This window comes from Pogona vitticeps, chromosome 2, assembly GCF_051106095.1.
Source record: "Pogona vitticeps strain Pit_001003342236 chromosome 2, PviZW2.1, whole genome shotgun sequence".
In the NCBI taxonomy this organism is placed as follows: Eukaryota; Metazoa; Chordata; class Lepidosauria; order Squamata; family Agamidae; genus Pogona; species Pogona vitticeps.
The window spans coordinates 298,649,271-298,675,692 of NC_135784.1; the positions used below are offsets into that span (position 1 = coordinate 298,649,271).

Sequence of the window (26,422 nt, forward strand, 5' to 3'; positions counted from 1 at the left end):
GTCATTGGAATAAGTGATCTGGATTTTTATGGGTTATACAGATTTATTTGCACTTGTTGATTCCTGTTTATTTGCATTTTGTTTTAATGGATGCATGGATTGTATTATTTTAATTATGGCTGTTAGATATCTGAGTTACTTTACAAGGGTGGTCGTTTTTTAAAAAACTAAAAATATTGTGTTTAATATATGTTTGTCAGACTTTCCCTTTGCAAGCTGCCCTGTGTAAATGTATGTGTTGTGTAGGAAAAACAGTAGCAAATAGATATCACATGGCCTTATGACAGAAACATGACACAGATATAACCTTCTAGGCATCCATCTTTCATTCACACGTATACTGAAAGACAAACACACACATCTACACACAGAGATAAATCTTTTCTTTGAGCCTTTAGGCCATTCTGCTTTCTTTGCAGCATAGGAAAAGCAGAACATATGGCCCAAAGTCACTATAGATCGGATTGTACTGTAGAACTGCAGCTGTTTCAGTGCAAGAATGCCCAAACATGTATTCAACTTACAAACATTTGGCAAGTGTTCAGAAAAGGAGTGTAATCTGATTTCTTCTAAGACTTTCTTTTTTCTGTTCTCCATCCCCATGAAGTACTGTTTGATATCTGATCACAATTTAATAAAAATGATAGAAAAAGAGGAGGAATATCTCTAAGAAGTCCAGTCAGTGGACCTTTCTTGAAAAATGTTTCCCTGCTGGTGTTTCTGCTTTTTTATATAAAGTAGTTTCTTTTAACAGATAGCATAATTCAGTGACATTTTAAAGTGAATTGTTTATTTAGAAAGTTACTTCCCATACTATTTTAATTTTAACCAATATCTGTAATTAATATTTATATACAATAGGTTAAGGGGAGAATCACATGCACTTGCATATGTGTGTGTTTAGATGATTGAATGAAAATAAAATTAAAGTATAACAGTTATCTACCACAAAATAAGGTGCTCCAGATTGAGGGAGGGTTTGTGTGCAAAATTTCACATGAGTTACTCATAAGAGTTACTGCCCTTGTTATTGCATAAAAGCATCCTGATATTAATCCTTTTTAAAGGATTATATAATATATATTAATATTATATAAAATATAGATATTTTATAATTTCTCTCTTAAAATTCAGCTTTAATTCATGGTTTCATTTTCCTGACCATTTACAAAAAAAAAAAAAAAAAAAAGCTCACTAGGACTTTTTTATTATTATTGAAATGAATCATGTGCTGGGGGGTAAGAAAAAAAGAAAAGAAAAAGAAAGTACTAGGCTGAAGCTGAAAAAGAATAAATGTGAATTTTAGAAACAAATTTGTATTCTATATACTGTAACACTTTAGTTTAGTGTGGGGAATCTGTGGTTTGCCAGGTATGTTGGATTCCAATTAAGATTGTAGTTAGTTGTGTATGCTCCATCTTATTTGTTTTGCTTTTAAAAGAATCTGGAAGTTCAGTCATGTTCTAATTTGCATTCTTCTAAAGTGACTTTTATCCTCAGGAGAGAATTGCCTTGTTGCACAAAGTGCCACATATACTAATAAATAAATATATGCATTCCAGCATTTATGACAACTGGTGACAGTGGTTTAAAAATATCAGTGTATTGGAACCATGAATCTCATGAACATAACTCTTCTATTCAGTTGTTCAGCCTGAAAGCATATAGGGCACAAAAGGTCATGGGGACTGGTATGTACCTATCTGCCATGTCCCCACTCCAACTGGAAGTCCTGCAAACCTTTGCATGTTCAACAGAGTTCCTTATCAGAGTTGCCAACCATGCTGTAAACAGATTCAGTGGAATGTGAACACATTGAGGTCTGCTTATCTGCATCCCCATATCACCCTCACAAGTTTGAGCCCTAGATGCATTCAGGCTGAACACCTGAATGGTTTTGTTTTTGTTTGTTTGTTGTTGTTGTTGTTTTGGTGATACCGGATGGTTGTAAGGCAGGGAACTGTTATTTTTTATGATTCCATCATTACCTTACTCTAAAATGTTCCTTCCTCACAAACAGCATAGGGGTTGGGGTGTACATTGCAGCACAGAAGTTTTCTTGGCTTTCTCTTTAGGGATCTAAGGTGGATTGCGATCTCTTATGAAAATAGAATGATCCAAGTTTCCTCTATTTATTTGTGTTTTTTTTCCATTGAAACATTTTATATCTTGCCATTTTAAAAGCCCTCAGGGCAGCTTGAGAAAGATTTAAAAAGTGATTAGATGCTAGATATAGAAATAAAGCAGCAGCCAATTGCTATTAAAATAAAACAGCAATATAATAATAGATGGCAATTAATAACAATATATCAGACAAAATAAAATTATGCTGTTGTTACATGCAGTCAAGCCATATGTGATAAACAGTAACCCTAATAGAGTTTTTTAAGCTTTGCAAGGTATTCAAAGAGTAGTTTACTACTGCTGCTCCCAATGCGTTTCTCTATCCATTCCACGATACTAGTTCTAACAAACTTAAAGTAAAACAAATGGTAACTGATTGCAGTTAAAAAATCTAAGTGAACATGATCTGGCATCTAAAACATAACAAAGATGTGATTAGGTGAATATATCTATATAGAGAATTCCACAGTTTGGACACCTGTGCAAATAAGGCTGCTCTCTAGTAACCATCTTCTAGAAGGCAAAGTCACACTCAGAAAGACTTCTGAAGATTGTCCCACTTGTTCAACAGGTTCACTTGGATGAAGTAAGTCTGTCAGGTATATAAACCCAAGGCTGTTTAGGATATTTATGGGTCAGAATCAACATTGAATTGTCCCATGGTATGTCCTCTATTGGCAAGTTTTGCAGTACAATATTAAAAATTAGGCCTGGACTCGAGGGACGGCAGAAGTTTTGAAAGCCAAGAAGTTTTGGATATCTTTTTATATGAACCACATGACAAATTTCTTCTTTGAATCCGAGAAGAGTTTCAAAAGCAATTTACTAAAATTAGGGTCAAAGAGGAAAAGATAATTCAGAACACCTTAGATGCTCTAAAAGTAGTTCTTTGGATTCCAGCCTGTGTCTTTTAGGATTCCCCGTGATTACTGTTAAAAGAAATCTTAACAGTCTCTCTTTCTCTCCCTCTCTTATGCTCTGCTGTATGAAATGATGACAGTAGATGGAATGCAAAAAGGTGTAAGATTATTACAGCCTTATCAGAGAAACTTGGCACCTCTAAGTGTTAGAGCTTCCAAGTCATTGTATTTTACAAATGTTAAATCTGCACTATTTCATTCATAAGGTTAGAAAGCCCAAATGTTACATGGTGGCATTATGATTTTGCAGTCTTCCCTTCCTTCAGTTAAAAAAATGTCAACAATGACTAAACAGTAGTAAATGCCTGTTGTTCTATTTACAAGTATCTCAGATTGGATAGATATATATTTATTTTCGTTCTCCCCAGTGGAGTACTTAGAGAAGTCCCCAAAAGAGCACGTAAATGCATGTTTTGTTCCCTCAGAAGAATGGCTTAGCTGTTCCAATGAAAAACAAAGGCTTAAATAAAGACAAAATTAGAGGCACTTATGTGACAAGCTTGAAGGAGAGCAAGTAGCATCTTTGCTCTATACTCGTATACATATCCTTTATATACTTTTGCAAGCAAGCCTGATGATTATGTAAAATAATAAATATTAGTATGCAGCTATAGCAAAGTATACATTTGCTGCTTGAATGAAAACAAAAGATTTTGGTAAGTGTGATTTTTTTTTTTTTAGTAGCTGCTCTTCTGCTCACAAAGTTTCCTTCCTCTTTTCTATAGCTTTTGGAATAATTATTTCTAATAGTACCATGTTGTCTTGTCTGAAATCTCAGGGTAGAATTCAAACCACTGCTATTTAGAAATGCATCGCATTGACAACAGTTGATCTTATTTTTGAGTAAAGTCAAGAGATTGCTATATATTTTATTTTGTGGGTATATTTTATTTCAGATCATTGTAGGTCCATGGTTTATGGTAGGTTTCATTATTTCAGACTTCATTGTTCCAAAATCTTTTGTAATTATGAAAATGGAATTGTTTTGCAGCTGAAGTTGCTGTGTGCCAAAGGTTAAAGAAAGGCACATTGAAACTGAAGTTAATGAGGCTTTTTGAACTTTTTTATATTTAAGTTATATTTTGTTCTATTTGCCAGCAGGTTTCTGTTGTCGCTTCCTTAGAATTTGATCCTAATGTATTTTAGAACAAGGAACATAATGAGGAATATGGTTCTGTAAATCTTTTGGATAGTCTAAATTCTGGAAATCAGTTTAGTTGACAAGGTGGATGAATTGCATACTATGCTTGATAACATATATATTGTTCTGTATTTAGCATACCAAATTGCAATGTTTGGTTTTAAGTTTGAACTCTGAAACTTTTACAAAATTTCTGACTTGAATAAGTTTCTACTATCTATATTTAACATACTATGATTCCATCGGATTATCTGAAAGTGTGGAGGGTAGTTGGAAGTAAGGACACTACTTAGCAGTTGAAAAAAAATAACTATTTAAAAAAATACTTTCCCCCTTTATAAAGCAGAATGTGTTAAAAAACAACACCTCTGCGTTTGTACAAAGGTTGGACAGTAGATGGGACACCACATAAAATCACAGTTTACTAGCTATCAACCAGCTGCACATTTAGGAAAATCACTGATACGCATCTGCAGGATGAAAGTTATATTTGGATTTTATTTTTATTTTATTTTATTTTATTGCAAAGGATTTTCCAGCTCATGGGTCATATTTGACCAACTGCTTTCAGAGAGAGACATGGCACTTTGTTGAGCTATTTAAGAATCAAAAAGACTGTCTTAATTTAAAACAAGGAGCCTTTGTTTTAGTTGGTGACTGTCTTGTGAAATTTTTCAGTTCTCAGCGGGTTAACCAGGGAACAGGGGCAGAGTCATAATTGGCCTATTTAGAGTGTTTTGCATGTGAATAGTGTGTTAGTGAAGCATTACTAAGTCTGTTGTGAGTGACATGGTGATTAGAATTTAGATTAGGGAAAACACATTCTGTACTTTATCAAGTACAGTAATTAGTTCAGTCAGTAAAAGTTGATTACAAGTAACGATAAAGTTAGATTTTTGGTACTTAATTTTAAAATTTCTTTATTAAATGGAAAATTTCTTCATCATATAAATGGTAGTATCTGCACCTGTTTTATTGCATATCAGAAAAATTAAAAGAACAATGTGTTCAATGCAGAGTATAATCAGGGGATTTATATATTATGGGTAAGTTTCAATGTAGTTATAGCAGTAGCATTTCTGGGAAATGTGAGTCTTTGTTTTTTCCTTGTGCTCAGATACCATTTCTTCTAACTATTGTCAATTCATTTTGTGGATGTTCACTTTCTTTCTTATTAATAGAGAGAATGGTCTTGATGTATTTTGATGCATCTTCTCTTCATCGTAATAGTTCTCTCAACCCTCCTCTCTAAATAATTTAGCAAAATAGTAGCTTATTTTGCTGTGTCTAATTTTATTTGCACATCTTAATCATGGATCGTCTCTCTGATTTAACAGATTTTATATTGTACGTAACCACTTTCTACTTTTTCTACATGGATATGTTTACACTTTTCCATTGTGAAGTTAATAAATTTATCTGTATGACTAAATTGTGTTGTAAATTATGTCTGCTAATAATAGCAGCCACGTAAAATTTGACATAGACAAACACAGTACATTTCTTTAATTCTGAATAAGTAGATGAAGGGAGGGGGGGTTGAATCTTTCCTTAATGTAATTCCGAAAAAGTTCATGTAGTCCACTGTTGGGTTTTTTTGAGCAGAGAGATTAGAAAGCTTTTAAAACAGTAACACATTAATTCAACAATAAGGTTAATTTTAAGTACGCAGAGCATACCAAAAGGAAACTTTTATCCAAACTATTTTGTAATATCTGAATGTAAAGTTTGCAAATGTATTTTTGATAGACAATCAACTGAGAGTTAAATAACATTTATTTTAAAAACTTATTCTATTTGAATCCATTTAGAAAGACTAGCAGGGAGAAAGTTGGATGTAACAATGCTTATTTTTCAAAAATCTTTTAGCAAAGTCTCCTTGGAGGTGACATGGAAATGGGCAACCCAGGCGCACTCTCACCCACCAAACCTGGCTCTCAGTACTATCAGTATTCTAGCAATAACCCACGGAGGAGGCCTCTGCACAGTACCTCTGTGGGTGAGTTACTTCATACTCCTTTTTTTCTCCACATTTCTGAAAGGAATTGAATTTCCATCTCATAGTGATTAATAAGAAATGTTAATCTCATTGCTAACTCAACGTAATTGTGAGGTTATGAGCCTGCTACAAACATACGTCTTAACAGCCTCACTGTCTTCTTTCAGAAGTACAAACAAAGAAGGTTCGAAAGGTCCCTCCAGGTTTACCATCTTCAGTAAGTACTTCTTGCCCCACATAGTATTTACACTTGCGTTAGTTCTTTTGACTAAAAGGAATGGTTGTTGGACTTGTTTTATGAATGATACTGATTCCTATTCTAAGCATTAATTATATATCCAGAGGTAACATGACAAGTGTACGAAATGTTTTCTTGTGACTAAAAGAATAAGAAATCAGTGATGAGTATTGTCTTCCACACCTCCGTTAAGGCAGCTCTGGAAAAGTGCCCCGAGTTTGGATAGTTTTGCCAGTATCCAGCTCCAGATAGAATACGCATTAGTTTCACGTGCTGGTTCACTTCTTTGTCAGTATTATGATGATTTCTGGATTTGCATGTTAAAAGAGATTTGTGGAGAGGATTTATGAAACATTTACATGGGCCTGAGCCCAGAATAGAAAGAGGACATCTTCATTTCCCACTGAAGTTTTTGAATTAGAGCTGTAAATGTATGTGCACCAATAGCTGTCTCTGTATATGTGATGCCAGGTGTCAACCAGTTGATTCCAGGTGTTATCAGAGGAATTATGGGCTATGGTAATAAATTAAGGTGTAGTTAATGCTCTCCTTATCTTGTTTCCCTGCTTTTAGGAAATGTGTGTATGTGCATCTCTAGAATTCTGTTAAATATATTAAAATTAATTACTAGTATGTATTCAAATTGTTTTTGCAAGCAAAACTAGATGTTCATTCTCAAACTATGTGGTCTTTGCTTCATTCAGCAAATAACAGTAACCTATGATTTGTGAAGGGAAGTTGGCTACTCATTACTCTAAAAAGTAAAAGATAAAAGATGTGAAAATTGTAGTGATGAAGTGTGACTGATTTTTACAATGGTACTTTATTGATTTATGTCTAAGTTAACCATAATATTAAATTATAACTTAGGGCCATGACTAGTTTCATGTTGGTGCTATTAGAATTCGTATCATGGAGTTGGGTGTGGCAGTGGCAGTGCAACCTCTCCTACATCAGAGCAATGATATATAAGTTTTCAGAATTATTTTGCAATTCCATATATAGATGCAGTTATAAATTAAATAGGATATTATATAAATACAAACAAAACTGTGTATTGCAAAATAACTATTTTTACTTCTATTTCTACTATTCATTTGTAAAGTGGAAAAATGACTCAGGAAACCTAGCTAATAATTACGAGAAGGAATATTTAGCCACTTTTTCTGTTTTTCTGCTATTAATGCTTTCAGTGCAAAAACATTTTAGTCCTCCTAAGTTTGTTATTACTGACTATGTACCATTCATCAGTTTATTTATTTATTTATTATTCAGTTTATATTCCACCTTACTTCTATGGATGGGATTCAAGAAAGCTAGAATGAATGAAAAAAAAAATGAATAAAATCAATTTTAAAATCATACCACAGTTTAAAAACATACCAATAAATAAAAATAGAAGGCACACTCATTCTGTAACAAGAGATGACAGTTGCCAAAGGCACAGTTAAATAGATGAAATCAATGTATTTAAGTGAATAAACAATTATGTATATATAAACCTTTATGCATTCTGTTGCTGAACAATTCAGGAGTAAAAATTGAAAGTTGACTGCAACGTATAACACAAAAATCTGAGTTAATATGTGGGGTGTTTTCTTCAAATTGTTTTGACCTTAAAGAAATAATTAATTATACTGCAAGCATTAGTACAGGGATTGGGTAAAGGATGTTTGAAATAACCATTGGATTTAATTTACTTTAAACTCCAGCTTCACATAACTTTTATAACAACTGCAAATGCTGTGCATTTTACAGCTGTTTATATTTTGAATCCAGCTAAGCAATGAATCATTGATAATGTTGAATATAGTAGTCTTTAGAATATGGTAAATCTTTATAATTGTCTAATATGACAAAATTGCTTTATCTACAAAAATCCTCCTAACTACGTACATCTTGAGTAATCAAAAGATACATGGCCATATAGTTTTTTAAGAAAAAGAAACCCTCAAGTATTTGACTTCAAGAATAGATAGCATATATTCTTCAGTATCATTAACACCTATTTCTTCCCATATTCATTCACTTTATAGAACTTGTTTTGATTCGAAAATATTTTTGCATAGAAAGCTAATTACTTGCTAATCAATTAAATGGCTATAACTAAAAGAAAATGATGCTATAACGATGAAAGAGGCTGATGTTCCATTAACAAATATTGAACACTTAGTGTGATCATCAGTAAAGTATTGGAGAATTTTAGGAAGAGCCAGTAAGAAAATGGTTACATGTTCTTCATTAAGTTTTGTTTTGTTTTGTTTTCCTTATAGGACATGTGAGGTATATGGTTGTTTCCTTGAGCTGAAAACTGTACAAAGAAAAGAAAATAGAATTTCTTCGATTTCTAGCAATCATTATTCTTTGATCTTTAAATCTCATAGTCTGTTTAGTTTTTTTTTAATGTACTGAAAAATTGTTTTAAAACTGTAGTTTACTTTAAATACATAGCGTCTTATAATATATTGCGGATTAACTGTGTTAGTCTATTGCAACAGATATGGCAATTTTTACACTAACAGATTTAGTAGACCTTGACTTTTTATAGACATAACAGCCTTCTTTCTCAGTTGGAGGAATTGCAATTTGAGGATTGTATGTCCATGAAAACAGGTGTCATTATATACCTGCTAGTCTTAAAGATACCTCATGTGTCTTTTTTTATTGTGGGATACAATCTCAAGCATACATTAGGACCTAGAGATCCCAGTGTTATCCTCCATAATCGTAGCTGAGCCAACAATTATTCACCTTCATATGATATATCAAAATAAGCCATGGCAAATATTTTAGAATAATAAAATTAATGTAAACAGGTAAGCAGCAGAGGTTTTCGGAAAGAATACTCTATTCTATGAAAGAGCAAAATATAGTTAAATAATACATCTTGTCACATTATGGTAGATTATGCTATTATTTTGGATAAACAGTATTCATTTATAAATTGGCTAAACAGATTATACTGTATTTAGCTGATAGAATGGAAATATTCTCTTTCTATTAAAACCGGGTATTAAACTGTCACTGAATATTCATACAATTGTCTATAAAGGACTGTTAATGCACAGATGTCTATAACAAATGTCCATAAACATATAAGAAATGAGAGCAACAAATGAGACAGACAAACATAGCAATATTTCCCCAAAATATAGGTTATTTATTTGCTTAAAAAATATACTAAGAATTAAACCTATTGCTCTGTCTTAGTATTAAGCAGATCCAGTGTTAGGCAGATAGCTCCCTCCTTCCTATGTAAGTAAAAGCACTTTAGTTCTTTGACACAGTGACAGAAATCCATTAATACGTAACAAGAATAGGTCCATTAAAAGTGTGGCTTTAGTGACTCATCTCCTCCCTAAGTTCCACTGATTTTATTCAATGGGCAGTAGCTGCAGTTGTGGTTACTACTGGATTTCAGCCACTAACACCATGGACAAAACTTTTATTTGGGTGTTTGGGGTTTCATGGAGAAAAGATTTAGATCGACCTATCTATCGATCGATCGATCGATAGATCTATCTATCGATCTGTTATTCTAAAATACTTGCCATGGCTTATTTAATCTATCTAAATCAGTATAAATAAAATAGTATGCCCATGCAATGTTGCAAAGGTTAGATCTGAGTCTTGAGACACATATCCGTTAGACCATAGTCCATAACACCATAGTCAATGGTGTTACGTATTATGTGCCATCAAGTTGGTTCTTCCGTATGGCAGCCCTATTAGGGTTTCCAAGATATGCGAGCTGTTTTGGCGGTGATTTTACTAGTGCCACCTCCAGTGAGTTTCCATGACTGAGTGGGGATTTAAAGCCATGTCTCTTGAGTGCCAGTATTACACTCTGTTCATTACACTGTCTCTCATTCAAAGGTCTGCATTTATTTCCCCATTGATTCACTACATGCAACATTACCAAAGTACAATAACATCAGAAGCACTCTAATTTTTTTTCAGGACTGTCCTCCTCTGTATAGACAATAAATTGTTTTATTGCCAGTCAGACTTTCTAGACTGGGGTTCTTAGATGTTGGTCTAATTCTCATCACCAGCAACAATTCTCATATCCAGCAACCTACCAATGTTCGGATCTGTAATCCCACAACATCTGGGAAAGTCAAAATGGGAAAGGCTGTGCTTGTTGGCTACTGAGCACAGTTTTAGAAATAATATTCATTGGTAAAAAAAACCACAGCTTTCAAAAATCCTTGATATTTCTATACACTGAAATTAATCACTGACTTCCTTCACACATAGCAGCTTAAGTGTGTGATGTACTGTTTCAGTGGTGTTATCTCGTGTATAACATATAAACGCAGAAACTAAAATGATTATTTTGCATGTTATTTTTCGTGCGTCTTTGCTAGACAGATTCTCTCATAACACTGCACCATGAGATGAAACATGTTCAGAAGGAGTTAACCTTTCCTGCCTTGTGCATTTCATGAACTTGACCTAAAATCGTATCAGTCTGAGGATACCAGCCCTATTAATTTTAGTGGTCAACATTTTGTGGATTGTTTACTAGATGTTTCAGAGAGCTGCTTGTAATGTAGTAACTCTGAGTATACAGTATAAGCTAATTGTATTGAAAAATACTAATTTGCCAACATTAAGTGACATGGAAATTCCAGCTCTGACAGTTTATATTGTGAGTCAATTTGTTATTTCCATTAAAATGCTATCAGAGCAATGTAAGAAACCGCCATCTTGCATGGCCCTTCTACCACTTAATGTACACATCAGAGGACATGTGAATTTGTCTCTGAATAACCAGCAGGTACATAGTTAACTGAGCTGTTTAAACATACTGGCAGTGGGGATGGGCGTAAAGATAAGGCTAGGGAGTCCTAGTTTATCTTGCTTGAGTATGGTGCTGCTTGGCTGTTTATGCAAGCAGGGGCAACAAAACAACTGCAGATCTTCCATCCATGGTTTGTTTATTGTGGCTTATGAGGTGAGAATTCTGGCTTGTCTCTCCTAGCTGAGCTAAAGTCAACTGTAAATGATAGCCTGTGACTCCATTTTGTCAGGAAGGAGACAAGATAGCATTTCTGGTTTGTGCATTAGGCTATGTAGTTGTTTAGTGATTCCTGCTTGCACAAATAAATAAGACGTAGTAGTTCAGTAGTATGCACCAGCGCATTGGCATATTCACCATATAAACCGGAATTATTTACTTTGATGTATAAGTATGGCCAATGACTGTGACTAGAAAAATCCATTGTGCATCAGTCCTGGAAGCCTTGTTTCAGAACCCTTTGAAGCACGTTTCAGCCTCCAAACTGAAACTCAAGTAGTTTGGCAATACAGTGACAATGCCTTTAAAATGTGCATGCATTTCTTGTATACACATTTTCATGTGTACTAGATCACAGCTGGTGCTTTTACATTTACTAACTATAAATCCTAAATACCATATTTGCCGGTGTATAAGGAGACTGGGTGAATAAGACGACCCCCCAACATTTCCACTCACAATATAGAGTTTGTTATATACTTGCTGTATAAGACTACCCCCTCTTCCGCATGTGTGATTCTGGTTCCTTTTGCTGGGAGAGAGCGAGGGTTTCCTGGAAGAAGGACAGCATCAGCGCTGAACAGCAGACTGTCAGGAACAGCAGAGAGGCGGCAGCCATTTTGGAGAGGCGGCAGCCATTTTGAGAGGCGGCAGCCATGTGGTCCCATCTCAAAATGGCTGCCTCCTCTCTGCTGTTCCCGACAGTCAGCTGTTCGGCGCTAGAGTCAGGCTGTTCCCAGGCTAGGAGCGGGACTCTACTCGGTCTTACTACCAGGTAAGTGACTTCGCTGGGAGAGAGGGAGGGTTTGCTGGACATGCACCCGGCATATAAGACGACCCCCCCCACTTGGAGGCATGTTTTCCAGGGCCAAAAAGTCATCTTGTACGCCCGCAAATACGGTATGTTTTTGCTCTCAACTCATATGCCACACATATCCATTTACTGTAAGGAATGGGTACCGTATTTCTGTTCTGAGGATGCCCCTATTGCTGAGTTCGTTATACAGAATAAGGCTTCTTTTGAACTAAGGGAAAAAACCAAAATGATGAGAACTTTGGCACAATATAAAGGCAGGGTGTCTCATGATAGCTTGTTGTTATGTTTATATGTGCCTAAACAGGCTACACTTAGAAGGGAAGGTATGTTTTTTTGACTCCTTCAAAGCACTGAGTTTGTATGTTTTCGCCCCCTCCCCTTTCACATTTCAGAGAGCAGATCTGGAACAGTTAACAGCCTACAGAAATTTCCCACACACTCTCCACACCAACTATCTTTTTCATTTTCTGCCCCAGAAAATCTAATAAAGGTCTTTGTGATTTGGTTGCATTGTATTTATATGAGAAGATTGTCCAGGTGCAGAGATAAGATCTCTGAACTTAAAGAGCACAAAAGACCATAACTGTGTTTTAATTAAGAAAGCCCTTAATGTTATGGGATTTGGAACATAAAGTCATGGAATTTCAATTGTGGAATAATGGAAACAAACAAAATAAGACCCTAACATGAGGAATTTGTATGTGGTTCATTTAGAACTAAACTGTCTGCAGTTACTGCAACTGGATTTTATGAAATACCAAATCCTCAGGTGGAAGATACATGTGTTTAAAGTAATACTTTGGCAAAAAGAGATGGATTGTAAGGATCTTTAAAAAAATCCTTCCAGAAATAGTTTATTACCAAGAGCTCCTTCTATTTTTATTTGACTGAAATATAAGAAAGGCCTTTACATTTAAAAAAAAAAACAAAACGGAACTTGAATGCAAATTGAACTTGAACTCTTAATTATTTTTGTTTGCAGTGTCTTTAAAAGCAAGATTCTAGCCCTTGTTCTGAGAAAGTCTGAAATAGGGTGTGGCTTTTTCATGTCCCTGTGTATGTAGGTGATGGTTTTCCTACACTGCTTTAGTGCTGAATTGTCATTTTGCAAAGGATAGGGGACCTTTTCCCTGCACTTGTTCTTCACCTAGTGCTATTATGGTTGTAGCCACAGACTTATGGGAGTTCATGTATTCTAACATCTGCAGGATCCTTTCCTGCTTCTTTTCAAGCTGGTTTGCAAATCACCATTTATACTAATTATGGTTTGCTGTTAATATTTGAATGAGCAAGTTCTGGCCATGGCTCCACCCGAAGAACTGCTTCACCCAGAACTGGAGATTTCTTTTCCTCAAGGGTCTACTGAACCAAAGAAATATAAGCATATTTAGGAATCAACAAGATTCAGTCTGAGCAAGTGGAAAACAAAAACAGACAAGTGCCTCCAAACCTTGGTTGCCTGTTGCACTCTTTGCAATTCAAACCATGGTGTGGCTTAGTTGGGCTTAGCACATTATACTGAACACAAGCAGTGATTTGGCATGATGACTGAACTGAACCCTTATTTGCATTAAAAGTGAATGCTTTGATAGTGTTCTAACTTAATCTCCCAGTGTCATTATCATGAAAAGACTTCCAAACTATTGATCGCAGCCTAGTAATGTGTGGCTAACATGTACTCTTCAAGGGACACATCTGTGCTATCCATGGATTAATAGCAAACTCTTAAAATATATACTTTTAATATTCATAGAGATAAGCTTCAAAATAGGCATGTGACAAATACTTGCAAAGTTTTGTATTCTCAGCAGTTTTCTGAGTCTTGTTGTGCTGAGACTCTTCACCAAGACTTCCATCTCCATCTGCACCAGATTCCTGCAAAAATTATCTCCCATTGTTGTTTCTTCTCCCCAGTCCTCTTTTTTCCTCGCTGTTCTGTGTTGGAAAATGCCCAGTTCTGCGTTGCTTAATGTCCTTTCTGGTGAATCCTTCACGGGAATTATGCCATTCTGAACAAGAATTGTAATAATCCCATGCTGCTTGGAATTTCCTCCATAAAAAAATAACCATGAAGCTGCTGCAGAATCCTACACATTTTCTCAAGGGAAAATGAGATGAGATGAGATGAGAAAGCTCAGAGAAGAAGAGTGATTTCTTTTCTGTTTCCCTCCAAGTTGCAAGATTCATATCTCTACTTCACAATGTATTTCATAAACCCTATATTTTTTTCCAAATGATATAACTTCTAATTGCATGTTATTATTCTGGCCCCAAACATCTGTTGATGTTTTGCTTTTCTTTTGGATATTTGCAATGGAAGTGCTGACCTTTCTAGGTACCCCTTCTGAAAAATTTGATGATCTTTTTTCAGTCCCTATCTGATAGGCCTTTAAATCTTCCTTCCTTTGTCTACGCCATTAGTGACTGATGTAGAAGGGGAGAAGTCTTCAACTCTCTAAAAGTTCCTTTGCTATTTTCCTGAATGCTGGCTTGTGGTATTACATGCATATATTCCCTTGTTCAAAGCATGATACCTGACATATGGTTACTCCCTGCAATGCAGTGTGACATTGGTAGTAAGGCTTCTTTAAAAAAAAATTCTAGTCCATAGGTTCTTAACCTGGGGTCTGCAGACCCATGAGGTCTGCAGACCACAGGTTAAGACCCCCATGGGTCTCACAGGGGTCTGCAAAGTCTTGAAGAAATGTTTGACTTTTTTGCAGTTAAAATTGATTGAATGAAGGAACGAAACCAAGAAAGAAAAGGAAACATATAACAAAACCCGAATTTCCCTTGTTTGTGTAAAACTTGTTTTTTCTAACCTACTGCCTCCCATCAAAAAGAAACAAAATTAAAAATCACTTATGAAAATAACTCTTTGCTAGCAAATAACTGTTTGATATTTCTGCACACGGTGAGAACATGCAAGTGAATGATGCTGAGTGGCTGAAGACAGCACATGACATTTCTTGCAGACAGTCATAAGCTGCAGGAAGAAACAGTTTATGACTGTCTTCGATTTCTGCTAATAAAACCGTTTGGTTGTTGTCAGCTAAAGTGACTTTTCAATATTATCAGTGAATTTCATAACAATACATTTTGGCTGAGCCTTAGAATGGCTGAATCTGACTCATGAAAGAGCTGATGCTGTTGGTGAAGGTGCATCTTGTATTCTCAAAGGCTGTCACGGACGGCATCTGATGGCTTTTGTAGGTTTTTTGGGCTGTTTGGCTGTGTTCTGGAGGTTTTTCTTCCTAACGTTTTGTCAGTCTCTATGGCTGGCATCTTCAGAGGACATGAGCTAGAACTCAGCTAGAACACAGAAGCTAGAACACAGACAGAGTTTCTACTCCAGTCCTCTGAAGATGCCGGCCACAGAGTCTGGCGAAACTTTAGGAAGAAAAACCTCCAGAACACAGCCAAACAGCCCAAAAAACCTACAACAACTGAAGGTGCATCTTGTTCAAAGCAAAATGAAGCTTCTTCCAATCATCTTAAAAATTGTCACCATTGTAGCAAGGAATATCTGTCAACAAGGCCCTTTATGAGAAACTTTAAATAAATATTTGATGCACTTTAGGGTTTTAAATCCTGAGTTCAGTCTTGGTGGACCACAGCAACAAAAGATATTTAAAGGGAGTCCATTGGAGGAAAAAAGGTTAAGAACTGTTCCTGTAGCTCTTACAACATTAATAGATTAAAACAATTTATGGGGAATTTGAGGGATCACAAACAAACAAAACTAAAAATTAAATATATATATATATATAAAATTCAAACTTGGGCCAAGCCCTAGTTAATTCATACATTTTGAAACTTCTACTTTTAAGGACTTTAATGAGTACTCCTCAGAATTTTAAACAGGTCTTGAAGACCTTTTGGTTTTGCTAAGACTTTCAATGACACCAATTTTTTAAACTTGATTTATGTCCTATGTTCTGTTGTGTTTATTATTTTTTTATAGCTTGGATTTCTGTTAGTGTTGTGGAGGGGGCACGCAGGGCATGTCAAGAAAACTAAGGGTCAAGAAAATGCTATCTTGCCATACAGAGCTGTTAGCTACTGCAGTCATGGAGCTGACATAGTTTAATGTTCTCCCATTAGACCATAGTGGGGGGGGGGGGAGGAAAAGCTACCTCAACTTTATTCTTAAGATTATTGTTGTTGTTGTTATTATTGCTGCTTGGCTTCATAGTCATAAGCAGCAACACGCTTTAAAGTCTGCTGAACCAAAAGGGGTGAGACTAAGAATATGTAACTGTTCCAGAATAGAACAGAATATGTGAATCACATGATATCTATGACTAACTTTTGACTTACAGATGGGTAACCTAAAACTAACTTTATAATGGTAATATCCAGATATGACATCTTCTTGCAGAATTGTGGCAATTGTTTTGATCTGCTGATCTGTTGTAGTTTAGTGGTTTAGGTATCTGGCTTCAGAGGCAGAGGTTGGGAGTTTGATTCCCCACTGTGCCTCCAAATACAGCCAGCTTGTGTGTGCTTGGACAAGCTGCACAGTGCCAGAGTGCCCCAGGAAAAGGCAGTGTTAAACCACTTCTGAGTATTATCGACCTGGGAAATCCTGAAAAGGATCACCATGAGTCTCATGACATCTTACCACAAGGAATGGGCATGAACGGAGCATGCTTGAAATGTCTTTGCTGGGGGCATAGCTCCACAGGATCCAAAGCCTTCCCATTCCCCCAAAACCAAAAGAGTGTGCTAATCCTGGAATTGATTTACTTATTTCCTTCCCACTGCACTTAAATGCTTATGCCATCTTATCTTAGTGAGATACAAATTACAGGTGGAGCTGCTTGTCACCATTTTCTTGATGCTACTTTACTTTAAACCACTGGAATATTTCAAACAGGGCAGAAACAGAAGTCATAGATAACCCTAGGTCAGGAGAGGGGAATTCTTAACTGATGAAAGTGTCTGAGTGTCACAATAGGAACTCTTAATTCAATTACTCCTCTCCAAACAGTAACAGGAACATGCTTTCACCTCTAATTATGGCCTCTCACCTCTAGTTTCATATAGATGTTCAGTAGCTGAAGGACAAGATCTAAGCCTGTAGACTCTTGTAGCATAAATATTGGTGGAACAATCTGTCATTTTTACTTCTTCCAACATCAACGTCTTTTTCTGTCAGAAATGAACTGAAACAAAATTCTCCCCTACTTACACTAGTGAAATTTCATAGGTACATCAGCGCCCAGCACTGAGAGGATGCTTGTTATACTTGCCAACCAAGTGGATGTTAAATATGAGAAGTCTCTCCGAAGAAAAGATTTCCTGATCCAGCACTAATAAGTTTGAATTCTCAGAGATTCAATACCAGGTTATAAAGAATACACATTCATAACTTTGTATGGGCATATTTGTTTGTTATGGGTTCTCTCACATTAGATTATTTAAAATTTTAAATTTCATTCCATATGAATATGAAGACATTTCTAATTAAAAATTGACACAATTTTCTCACCCAGCCTTAAGATTAAATGCTACAAATTTGAGCAGAATGTCATCACTACTACTTTTTTGAATCAGAAGTACAGTGGTGCCTCGCATAGCGAACGCTTCGCTATGCGATGAAACAACACAACGATGGGTCCCGGGCCATCGCTGGAGCGTTCGCTCAGCGATGGCCCCTATGGGCTTTTTTCGCTATGCGATGATCGCGCGGACGCGATCAAAGCATAGCGAACAGCTGATCGGCGGTTCCAAAGTGGCCGCCGCTAAAACAAAATGGCGACCGCTGTTTTGCCTCGCTAACGAGGCATCCAAAATGGCCGCCGCAATGGAGAAAACTCACAGAACGGTGAGTTTTAAGTCCATAGGAACGTATTAAATCAGTTTTAATACGTTCCTATGGGCTTTTTTGTTTCACTTAACGATGGATTCGCTGAGCGAGGGTTAATCCGGAACGGATTAACCTCGCTAAGCGAGGCACCACTGTAGTCAGAAATCTGATTGGTGCAGAGAGACCAGAGCACTGTGCCTTCAACACCCAATCCCAGAAGCCTGCCTTGAAGGATACCTTTGTAGATGAAGAACTGAGAGATTCAGAAGAATCAACAAAGTTGTATTCATCTCCAAAAGAATTCAAGATTTCAGAATGCCCCCCCCCCCGAACTATATGCACAGAGTTATTGCTTATCCTTGTCTCTGTTCTCCACAGTCCAAGAAGATGTGTTTTCCACTGATCAAATGGCCCCTGGAAAATCCATCTCACGAAACCGACACTGCAAGTGAGGTCTCCACATCCTTATTCCTGGCAGGATACTCTGGCAGATACATTATCGTCAATTGCCATAAACCATGGGGTTTCCCTAGAGTTAGAAATGGACAGTGTGCACCAATTTGCTACTGAACATCTCAGGCCCCAGGGTAATCTGAGTTGAAAATGACAGCTGTCCTGTTAGTGTATGCCACTCCTGCCGAGATCCCATTATTTATTTGGTGGTATTTCAGAAAAGGTTGTAGCTGCTGAGGACATAACTTACCTATAGTTGAATCAGAATTAAGTCTGAAAAGCAGAGGGAAGGAAGTGTAGGTACAATGTTATTTAAAATATATATTTATTTAAAACATTTATATTCCACCCTCTATTTTACAGTCCCAGTATTAAGAAAAGAAAACCAAGGAAAAATAAACTTATTTGGTTCTTCTCAGAACAATTACATTATTAAGTGGGAATATAGGATTTGGTAATGAAATAATGAAACTAAGAACAAAGAAAATGAAACTAGTTCTATGACAGAGGATGGCTAAGTTCTCATAATAAACGTTATTGGAGTGATAGTTAGCTTTTGCTAGATGAGTACACAAGTACAACTGTAGTTTAATGATTAACAATTTATTTTCATGTAGCTAAAAACAGTATATAGCAAGTTCAGTAATGTCAGTGTAATTCTAACTTGCGAATTTATAGTCATTTTCGAGGTGAAAGTTGTAAGACCTTGTACTTCCCCCAATACAAACATACTCTTTTTCATTTAAATGAGAACAGATCCCAAGGGACTTTTTAACAAGAGTGTACAAACTATAAGCCAAAGAAGGAATTAATGTACAGGTAAAGGGATCATGCACAGTAAGAGCTTCTTTAAACACTTGCTTAAATAGAAATTTTCTATTCCTTCATGGTTTCTTTGCCACAGAGGGAACTTCCATGATGCACAGTATTTGTGCTTGTATAACTATGACTTTGTTGAGACTGGGTCACATGTTGAAGTCTCAGCCTGCACAGAATGGCAGCCTTCTGCAAGATGACTTGTAGGCCACAATTTGATCACAACTTTCTTTAGACAACACAGCCCATGTTACACACTCTGGTTCTTTACCATGGTAAAACTAGGTGTCGAACTATTTGCTGTCAGTCCAGAAACTTTCCAATACCTACCATCCTCATGTTTGCTGAGATTGGATATACATTGCCCTTTCCCCACCCAGTAAGCGGGGGAGAGGTGTGCACGTGCGCGCATGTAATGATATCAGTAAGAGATACATACCTCTTGGAAATGGGAACTGCACCCAGTGAAGGTTATGTCAATAATGAATATATAGCTTCCTCTCTTTCTGCTTCTGCAGGCATTAAAGGATGTCCTGCTGCTGAAACCAAAATAGGCATTAAAAATTATTTTGAATAAAGTTCTTCTACACTTACAAGAGACTGCTGCTATATATTTGTGTGGTTAAAAATGGGGAAAGGGAATTTTCTCCTTTAAAACAAAATAATTCAAACAAAAAGGATTTGCATTAGATTGTGCAAAATATTGTTTGATGAATTAACAAGTGTAGAGCAGTATAAAGGTGGTTCAAAAACATGTGGACCTAGAAGCAGCAGTTGTGATAATTTTAGCATGTTTTTTAAGGACTAACATTGGTATATTAGTGTTAAGGCTCTGAGTTTTGCTTAAACATAGACTCCCTCTTCAGAGGAATAGAGGTAATGCAAGGAACAGTTTTGTGGACAAAAACTGTGGCAATCATATATATACTGTATATATAGGGCTTTTTCATGTTCCGCATGTTCAAATAGTATATTTCCCAGTCATCTAAATTTCTTTAAGGCTATTTCCTGCCTATAAGAGGTTTAAGATATATAGTTTTAAATATGTATCTTACTTATTTAGTGGATTCTTAAGATATGATGACAATTTAACCTCATTTTTTCTCTCTTTTAGAGTTTAGAGAACTCATACTTGGAAGATTCCATTAAAGTAAACCAGAAGTGAGGCCAAATTGTACTTCTTGCTGTGCTTCATCTCAGTTTAGATTTTAAAAACTGTATTCTAGTTGTCACTGTGGGGCCCAATCCTGCATAATGTATGCCGAACATCTGTTAAGATATTTCTCGGATGTTGTGCAAGAGACTGTATATAGCAAGTGTTTAACCCATCAGGGAACCAGATCATGTAAAAATACTGGATTGACATTTTTTAAAAAATTGAAATAAAACTATTACTCTTTACAGTGCTTTTTATTTTACTTTTCTTTTTTCTTTCCTTTTCTATTGCCCTCAAACTAACATGGCTACTTCTTCGGAAATTTTAAAAATGTGTATACTCTAGTCAGAATGAGTTACACAATGTTATTTTCTGATGAAGAAAAGAAATGAGTGCAAAAAAAAGTGTGTTAATATAATGAAGATGAATTTGTTTTCTTAACCAGTGTACTTAAGTATAAAGGAGCAAATGAGAAATACGCAATAGTCATTACCATCATTTTCCTCCTGTATCAGTGTCATCTATGTAATTATAGGTTCAGTGTGGTTGCATAAGGGTAAATGAATTTGGCACTTAATCCTCACTTTGAACTTATACCCTCAGGCACTGGTTCTTAATACAAGAGATTTAGAGATATAAAAATAACTACTATTTGTAAGCATTAACATTGGATCCTTTCCCTGGATTTTAAATGTTCTTCCTGGACTTCTAGTGCCTCATCTTGCTGATTGGCACAGGGCATCTTACCTATAGTGAGAAAGCATTTAAGATCCGTTGTTTTATACTTGTTTGTCATTAGTTATGCTTTCTGGAACCTTTTGCATCTTCAACATTTCTTTAAGCTAAAGTTTATTGTGACTGTTTGTCCATCTCATGGTATACGATTAATAGTCAGTCTCCAAAATACAAAGCATATCTTAAAACAAGTCTGATGTTCAAGAATGAGAGAATGCATTTCATAATAATAAGATATAGAACAATGATCAGAAACTCGAAGGTTTTTTTTTGTCACCTTTTACAGTCTGATCGCATTGTACAGTGGTACCTTGGTTTCCAGACGCCTCAGTTTACGTAGCTTTTGTTTTATGAACCAAAATCCATAGAAAATAACGCCTTGGTTTATCTTTTTTTCCTTTTTCCCACGCAGTACGAAACGGTTTTCTCAGGGTGCATTGCGAATATAGCACCACTCCTTTCCTAGCGCAATTGGCATTTCGGTTTACAAAATTTCGGCATTATGCAACATTGCGTAGAATGGATTAATTTCATAAATTGAGGTACACCTGTACCTATAAAGAAATTTTGTTTCTTTATCTTTGCCCTGAGATGTTTTCAGAAGTATATTCATTCCCTAGTCAGAAGTTTTTATCACTGCAGAAAATGAATGCTGCATTTGGGGGCACATCATCACTATCCCATTACTTAATTCACAGCCATGAATCTGAGCACATTCATCAGGTCCCAAATTGGGGGTCTGATTTGTTGCTTGTAACGTGCTCAAGCCACACAACATTGAACACACAGCTCATCAGCTCCATGGTAATCCTCAAAATAAACCAGAGTGGTCATGGACTTGTACTGCTCACACGAAGAAGATATTTAAAATAAAAAAAAAACAACACCCTGGCATGTGCAAAATTAACATGTTTTCTTTCCATTACTTTTTTCCATAAAAAGTGTTGTAATTGGGAACACAGAAGGTCCCCATGGGATCATGCCATGATAACTGGGCAGGATGGTGCCACGAGGACTCAGCCACTAGTGTTGAGCTTTAATTGAGTGGCTGATATTTCTTGAGTGCCGTGGGACACTCTGCTTGTCAGGGCCTTGATGGAGGAGTGACTTTTGTACCCATTTCTTTGCTCCACTAACAAATGGCATCAAAGAACCAGCTTTAGGGAAGCTGGATATTTGGGAATTAGGGAATTAACATCATTATCTTTGTCAAAGTTCTCTTTCTCCCCAAATTCAAAGCGTTTTTTGGTTTTGCATTTATAAATGCCTAATAAATAATAGGAATACTTACACAAATGTTTTAAGTGTATTAAATGATGTTCCTGTTTCCCCTCAGTTTCATGCCTGTGTTTTTATTTTGTTTTACACTCTCCTGACAATATATAGTGGTACCTCGCTTAACGGGCGCTCCATTTAGCAACAAAATCGCTTAGCGACAACTTTTTCTGAGCGTTTTTGCACTTCGTTTAGTGAATGTCCCTATGGGCGATTTTCGCTTAGCAATGGTTGGGACCATGCTTCGCATAGTGATTAAATTTTGGGTCCCCTGTTTCACTTAATGATGGTTTAAACAGCCTCATGTTTGCTGTTTTTTAGATGTTTTTCTGTTATTTATAAAGTTAAAGTTTACTGTTTAAAAAGTTTGAAATCATAAAGTGCACTTAATAAACCCTTTGTTAACCAAATTTGACTTTGTTCTGACTAATTTGTTGTTGTATTTTTCCCCCCATTGAGATACATTGAATTGGGGAACCGCGTTTTGCTTAGCGATGTTTCCTATGGCGATTTTCGCTTAAGGATGGCAATTTGTTCCTTTTGGAATGGATTATCCAGTTTTCAATGCATTTCAATGGGAAACCACGTTTTGCTTAGTGATGAAATCGCTTAGCAGCGATTTTTTCGGAATGAATTAACATCGCTAAGCGAGGCACCACTGTATAGTGGTTGTATTTTAAAAGGGAAAAATGTCTCTTCCAGCAGTTTTGCACACAATACATTTTCATTGTTTCTCTAGAAGAAGCTGTCATAAAGTTAAGTGATAATGTAATGTTAAAAGTACGTACATGGTTAATGTCCAGTTTGACTGAGTTATTGTCATTCTTTCCGTCCCGTACTGTTAAGCTCCTTAGGTTTTTGCTTAAGTTCTCAGAGATCTGATTTCTTTTCAAAGGAAGTTCAGTAATCCCAGAGTAACAGCCCTCATTTGTTTCCAATGCCACCTTGTGGATTACAAAGGATATTGATTTGTTAAACAAAGTTCCATAGAAATATGGCTCTTATTGCAAGCCACACTTTGGCAAAGCTGTGTTAGACTTCTCAACTGGATCCTTTTGTTTGCTGCATGACACTTCATTTCTCCACTCACAGTTCATTTATGATTCTGATGAGAATGTTATTTCCCTTTTCCAGGAAACACACATTTCACTTTTTGACCTAGGAGCATCTGTTAGATTTTTTAAAAAAATACTACTTTGGCATTCTGGAAGTGTTAATGTCTTTCATATCTGTTTAATGCTATTTAGGGATATTTACGATCACCTCTTGGTTACTTGGGGTAAAGTGTGTTGCAATTTTTTTTTCAAAGAGACAGGAAAGCATTCATATGAGGAAACAGATTGCTTTAAACATGTGCTTCCTGTTACAGTAAAGAGAACAAATTAGATTTAGCACTGCCTAATGAATGCACAAATGTGTACGTTTAAGCTCTTAAAAGCCTTACATTCATTTTAGGTCTTAACAGAAATGGAGTCTTGCATATCAAGTTGCAGCATAGTAAACCTTGAAGAAAGCTAGTACCTATCCTGTGTCAAAGCAGTTTATTTACAATTTCTTTCTCTAAGAGAGAAAGTTGTATCCAAGGAGAGAAAAATCTGTCGGACTTTATCACAATGGCAACATAAAAGGGGAGATAATTTAAGAGTCTTAAATAGCAGTGCGACTGGTCCCTTATTGGTATTACAAGGGCTATAAACAGGCATGCCTTTTAAAACTGGGTTTATATTACAGCTTTTATGTCTGTTCTCATAGTTTCTCAATTTCCTCTTTATCCTTTCTCTTTCAGCACATCACATTATTATTCCCCCTGTTTAACACACTCAGTTTTTCTTTTCTATTAATTTATTCTTCTTTCTTATTTTTTAAGCTACAATATCCACAGAGTTCTATTCAAAGGGGAGACCCTCCTTTTATTATTTGGGCATTAGTTTGTTTTGTTTGTTTGTTGATCTCAAAGCAGGCTGGTTATTGACCCAGTAGAGCCAAGGATTTTCCCCCCCACCCCTTATTGAACTGGCAAGGATGACCTAGAGTGGGCATTCTGTTACCCACTTAGCATAAGAACAAGTTTTTTAAAAACAGGAGGAATGAACTGGGAATATAGTATAGTGGTCGCAGTGAGCTTTGCATGGCTTTTTTGTGGTATTTGGTCTATAATGAACTTTGTGTGTCTGTGTTTGTACCTGTATATCTATTTCTGTGTGCCTATGCATGTGTGCACATCTATAATGTTCAGGGGAAACTGCAAGTCAAAACGCACCTCATGAAACAGCTTGGAGGTGCCGACTGTAATTATGACTCTAGTGATCAAAACCTTTGCTTCTTTTAGGTTCTCTTGTCTGACACAAGCTAGTGTAAATGAGCACTCATAAACAAAAAGAGGGATATATGATTTTAGTAGTATGTTCTTAACACGCTGATGTCCTTACAAGGTAGACTGTATTAGAGTAGTATATAGCCCATGTTGTGAACATTCAGTATTTACGTATCTATAAGAAAGTATCATCTTGTGAATTAGAAGGGCTTTGGAAGAATATCGTCTTTTGTGTAGGAGAGGATTCTGACACTTCCATTTTGTATTCTGTTATTGTCTCTTTTTTCAAGATGCATCTGGAATACAGTTCAAAACCAATAGTTATGGCCTTATCTTTTTCCGCACTTTTAAAAAAACTCCTCTCCTCAATTTGTTTTAAGGTAATTTAGATGAAGAAAGCTAGGGTGTCCATTCACTATCAAACCCTTAGTAAGCCTGGACTGAAAATACCAGTATCTTCTTTCAAATGAACAGCGACAACTGAATTCAGCATTAACAAGCAAGCTGTTCCTATTTTTTTAAAAAAAGAAAACATTAGTTGGATAAAAAATAGTCTATTCCAAAATCTGTGGGAGCTGTATGAACTGGCTTTAGAATATGGGTTGTTTGATAATTAGAGTGCATCTCGTAAGACTTTGATAGCGTTATGTTTAACCTTTCTTTTACCACGTTCTCACATGAGATTAGCACTCTATTATCCTTTTCTCATATTAAAGCAAATATTTTAACCTTCTCTATTCAACAGGTTTCTAAAAGGCTAAAAGTATGCTGCAGTTTTTTTAAAAAAACTTCATTTTTCTTACATTTTAAATGTTCTGTTTGTGCAAAAAAAATTTGAGAATCACCATAAGGGCTTCTTTGCATTTTTAATTTAGTAACTAACATATGAATAAATTTGCATATTAATTAGTTGCAGATTAAATCATGCATACATAATTGCCTCCTTACTGTGTTTAATGTTTGTCAAAATCTCCAGCCTGGCTTGATGGATGTCGTATGAAAGATTACAATTTGATGTACCCTTGGAAGTATTTACACCAATAATGCAGGATTCTTAAAAGCAGAAATCTCAAGTTATATACAATTGCTAACAAACATGTAAGATAGGTGCATGTCCCTTTTCAGTAGGTTTTTTTCCTTGCACCACATCATTTACTATTCATAATCATTAATGCATCTCCTAATTATACAGCATATGTCTGTTAACTATTTCGCTGCCATTTTCTAAGCGGCAGTATTTGATGGCTTTGAATGGTATACCATAATGTGAATCATTTCAACGTATTGTTGAACTATCTATCTCAAATGCTTGTTCCTATAGTTTCCTATGACTGAAGCTCAGGCAGTAATTAAACTCAGATAATAGCTGTCCACCTAATAATAATAATAATAATAATAATAATAATAATAATAATAATAATAATAATAATAATAATAATAATAATAATAATAATAATAATAATAATAATAATAATAATAATAATGGGCAAACCAAGTACAAAAAGTCTTAGATACTGGAAGCATCTCCAAAGTGATGCTAAATGCCATTTAATTTAATAAAAGCCAGGATGGTACTAAAAATGAGGAGCCAAATCAAAA

At 35.8% G+C, this 26,422-nt stretch overlaps 1 protein-coding gene across 46 annotated transcripts in view; it reads left to right on the plus strand.

The window, feature by feature from the left end:
- Window positions 1-26,422, plus strand: part of TCF4 (transcription factor 4) — a 414,402-nt gene that overhangs the window by 243,276 nt on the left and 144,704 nt on the right. For 28 of the 46 annotated variants that reach the window (XR_013540959.1, XR_002301165.3, XR_013540958.1 and 25 more), the window contains 2 exons: window positions 6,055-6,184; window positions 6,352-6,401. The exons of 5 other annotated variants lie outside the window; for them this stretch is intronic. Coding sequence is in view for 36 of the 41 variants with exons in the window: in XM_020800309.3 (XP_020655968.1) it covers window positions 6,055-6,184; window positions 6,352-6,401 (180 nt within the window). In the remaining 5 variants the exon portion in view is untranslated. Of the gene's footprint in view, window positions 1-3,413; window positions 3,701-4,919; window positions 5,232-6,054; window positions 6,185-6,351; window positions 6,402-26,422 lie in introns of those variants that run through there. 13 more of the 46 variants (XM_078384109.1, XM_078384118.1, XM_078384103.1 and 10 more) reach the window with 4 other exon arrangements.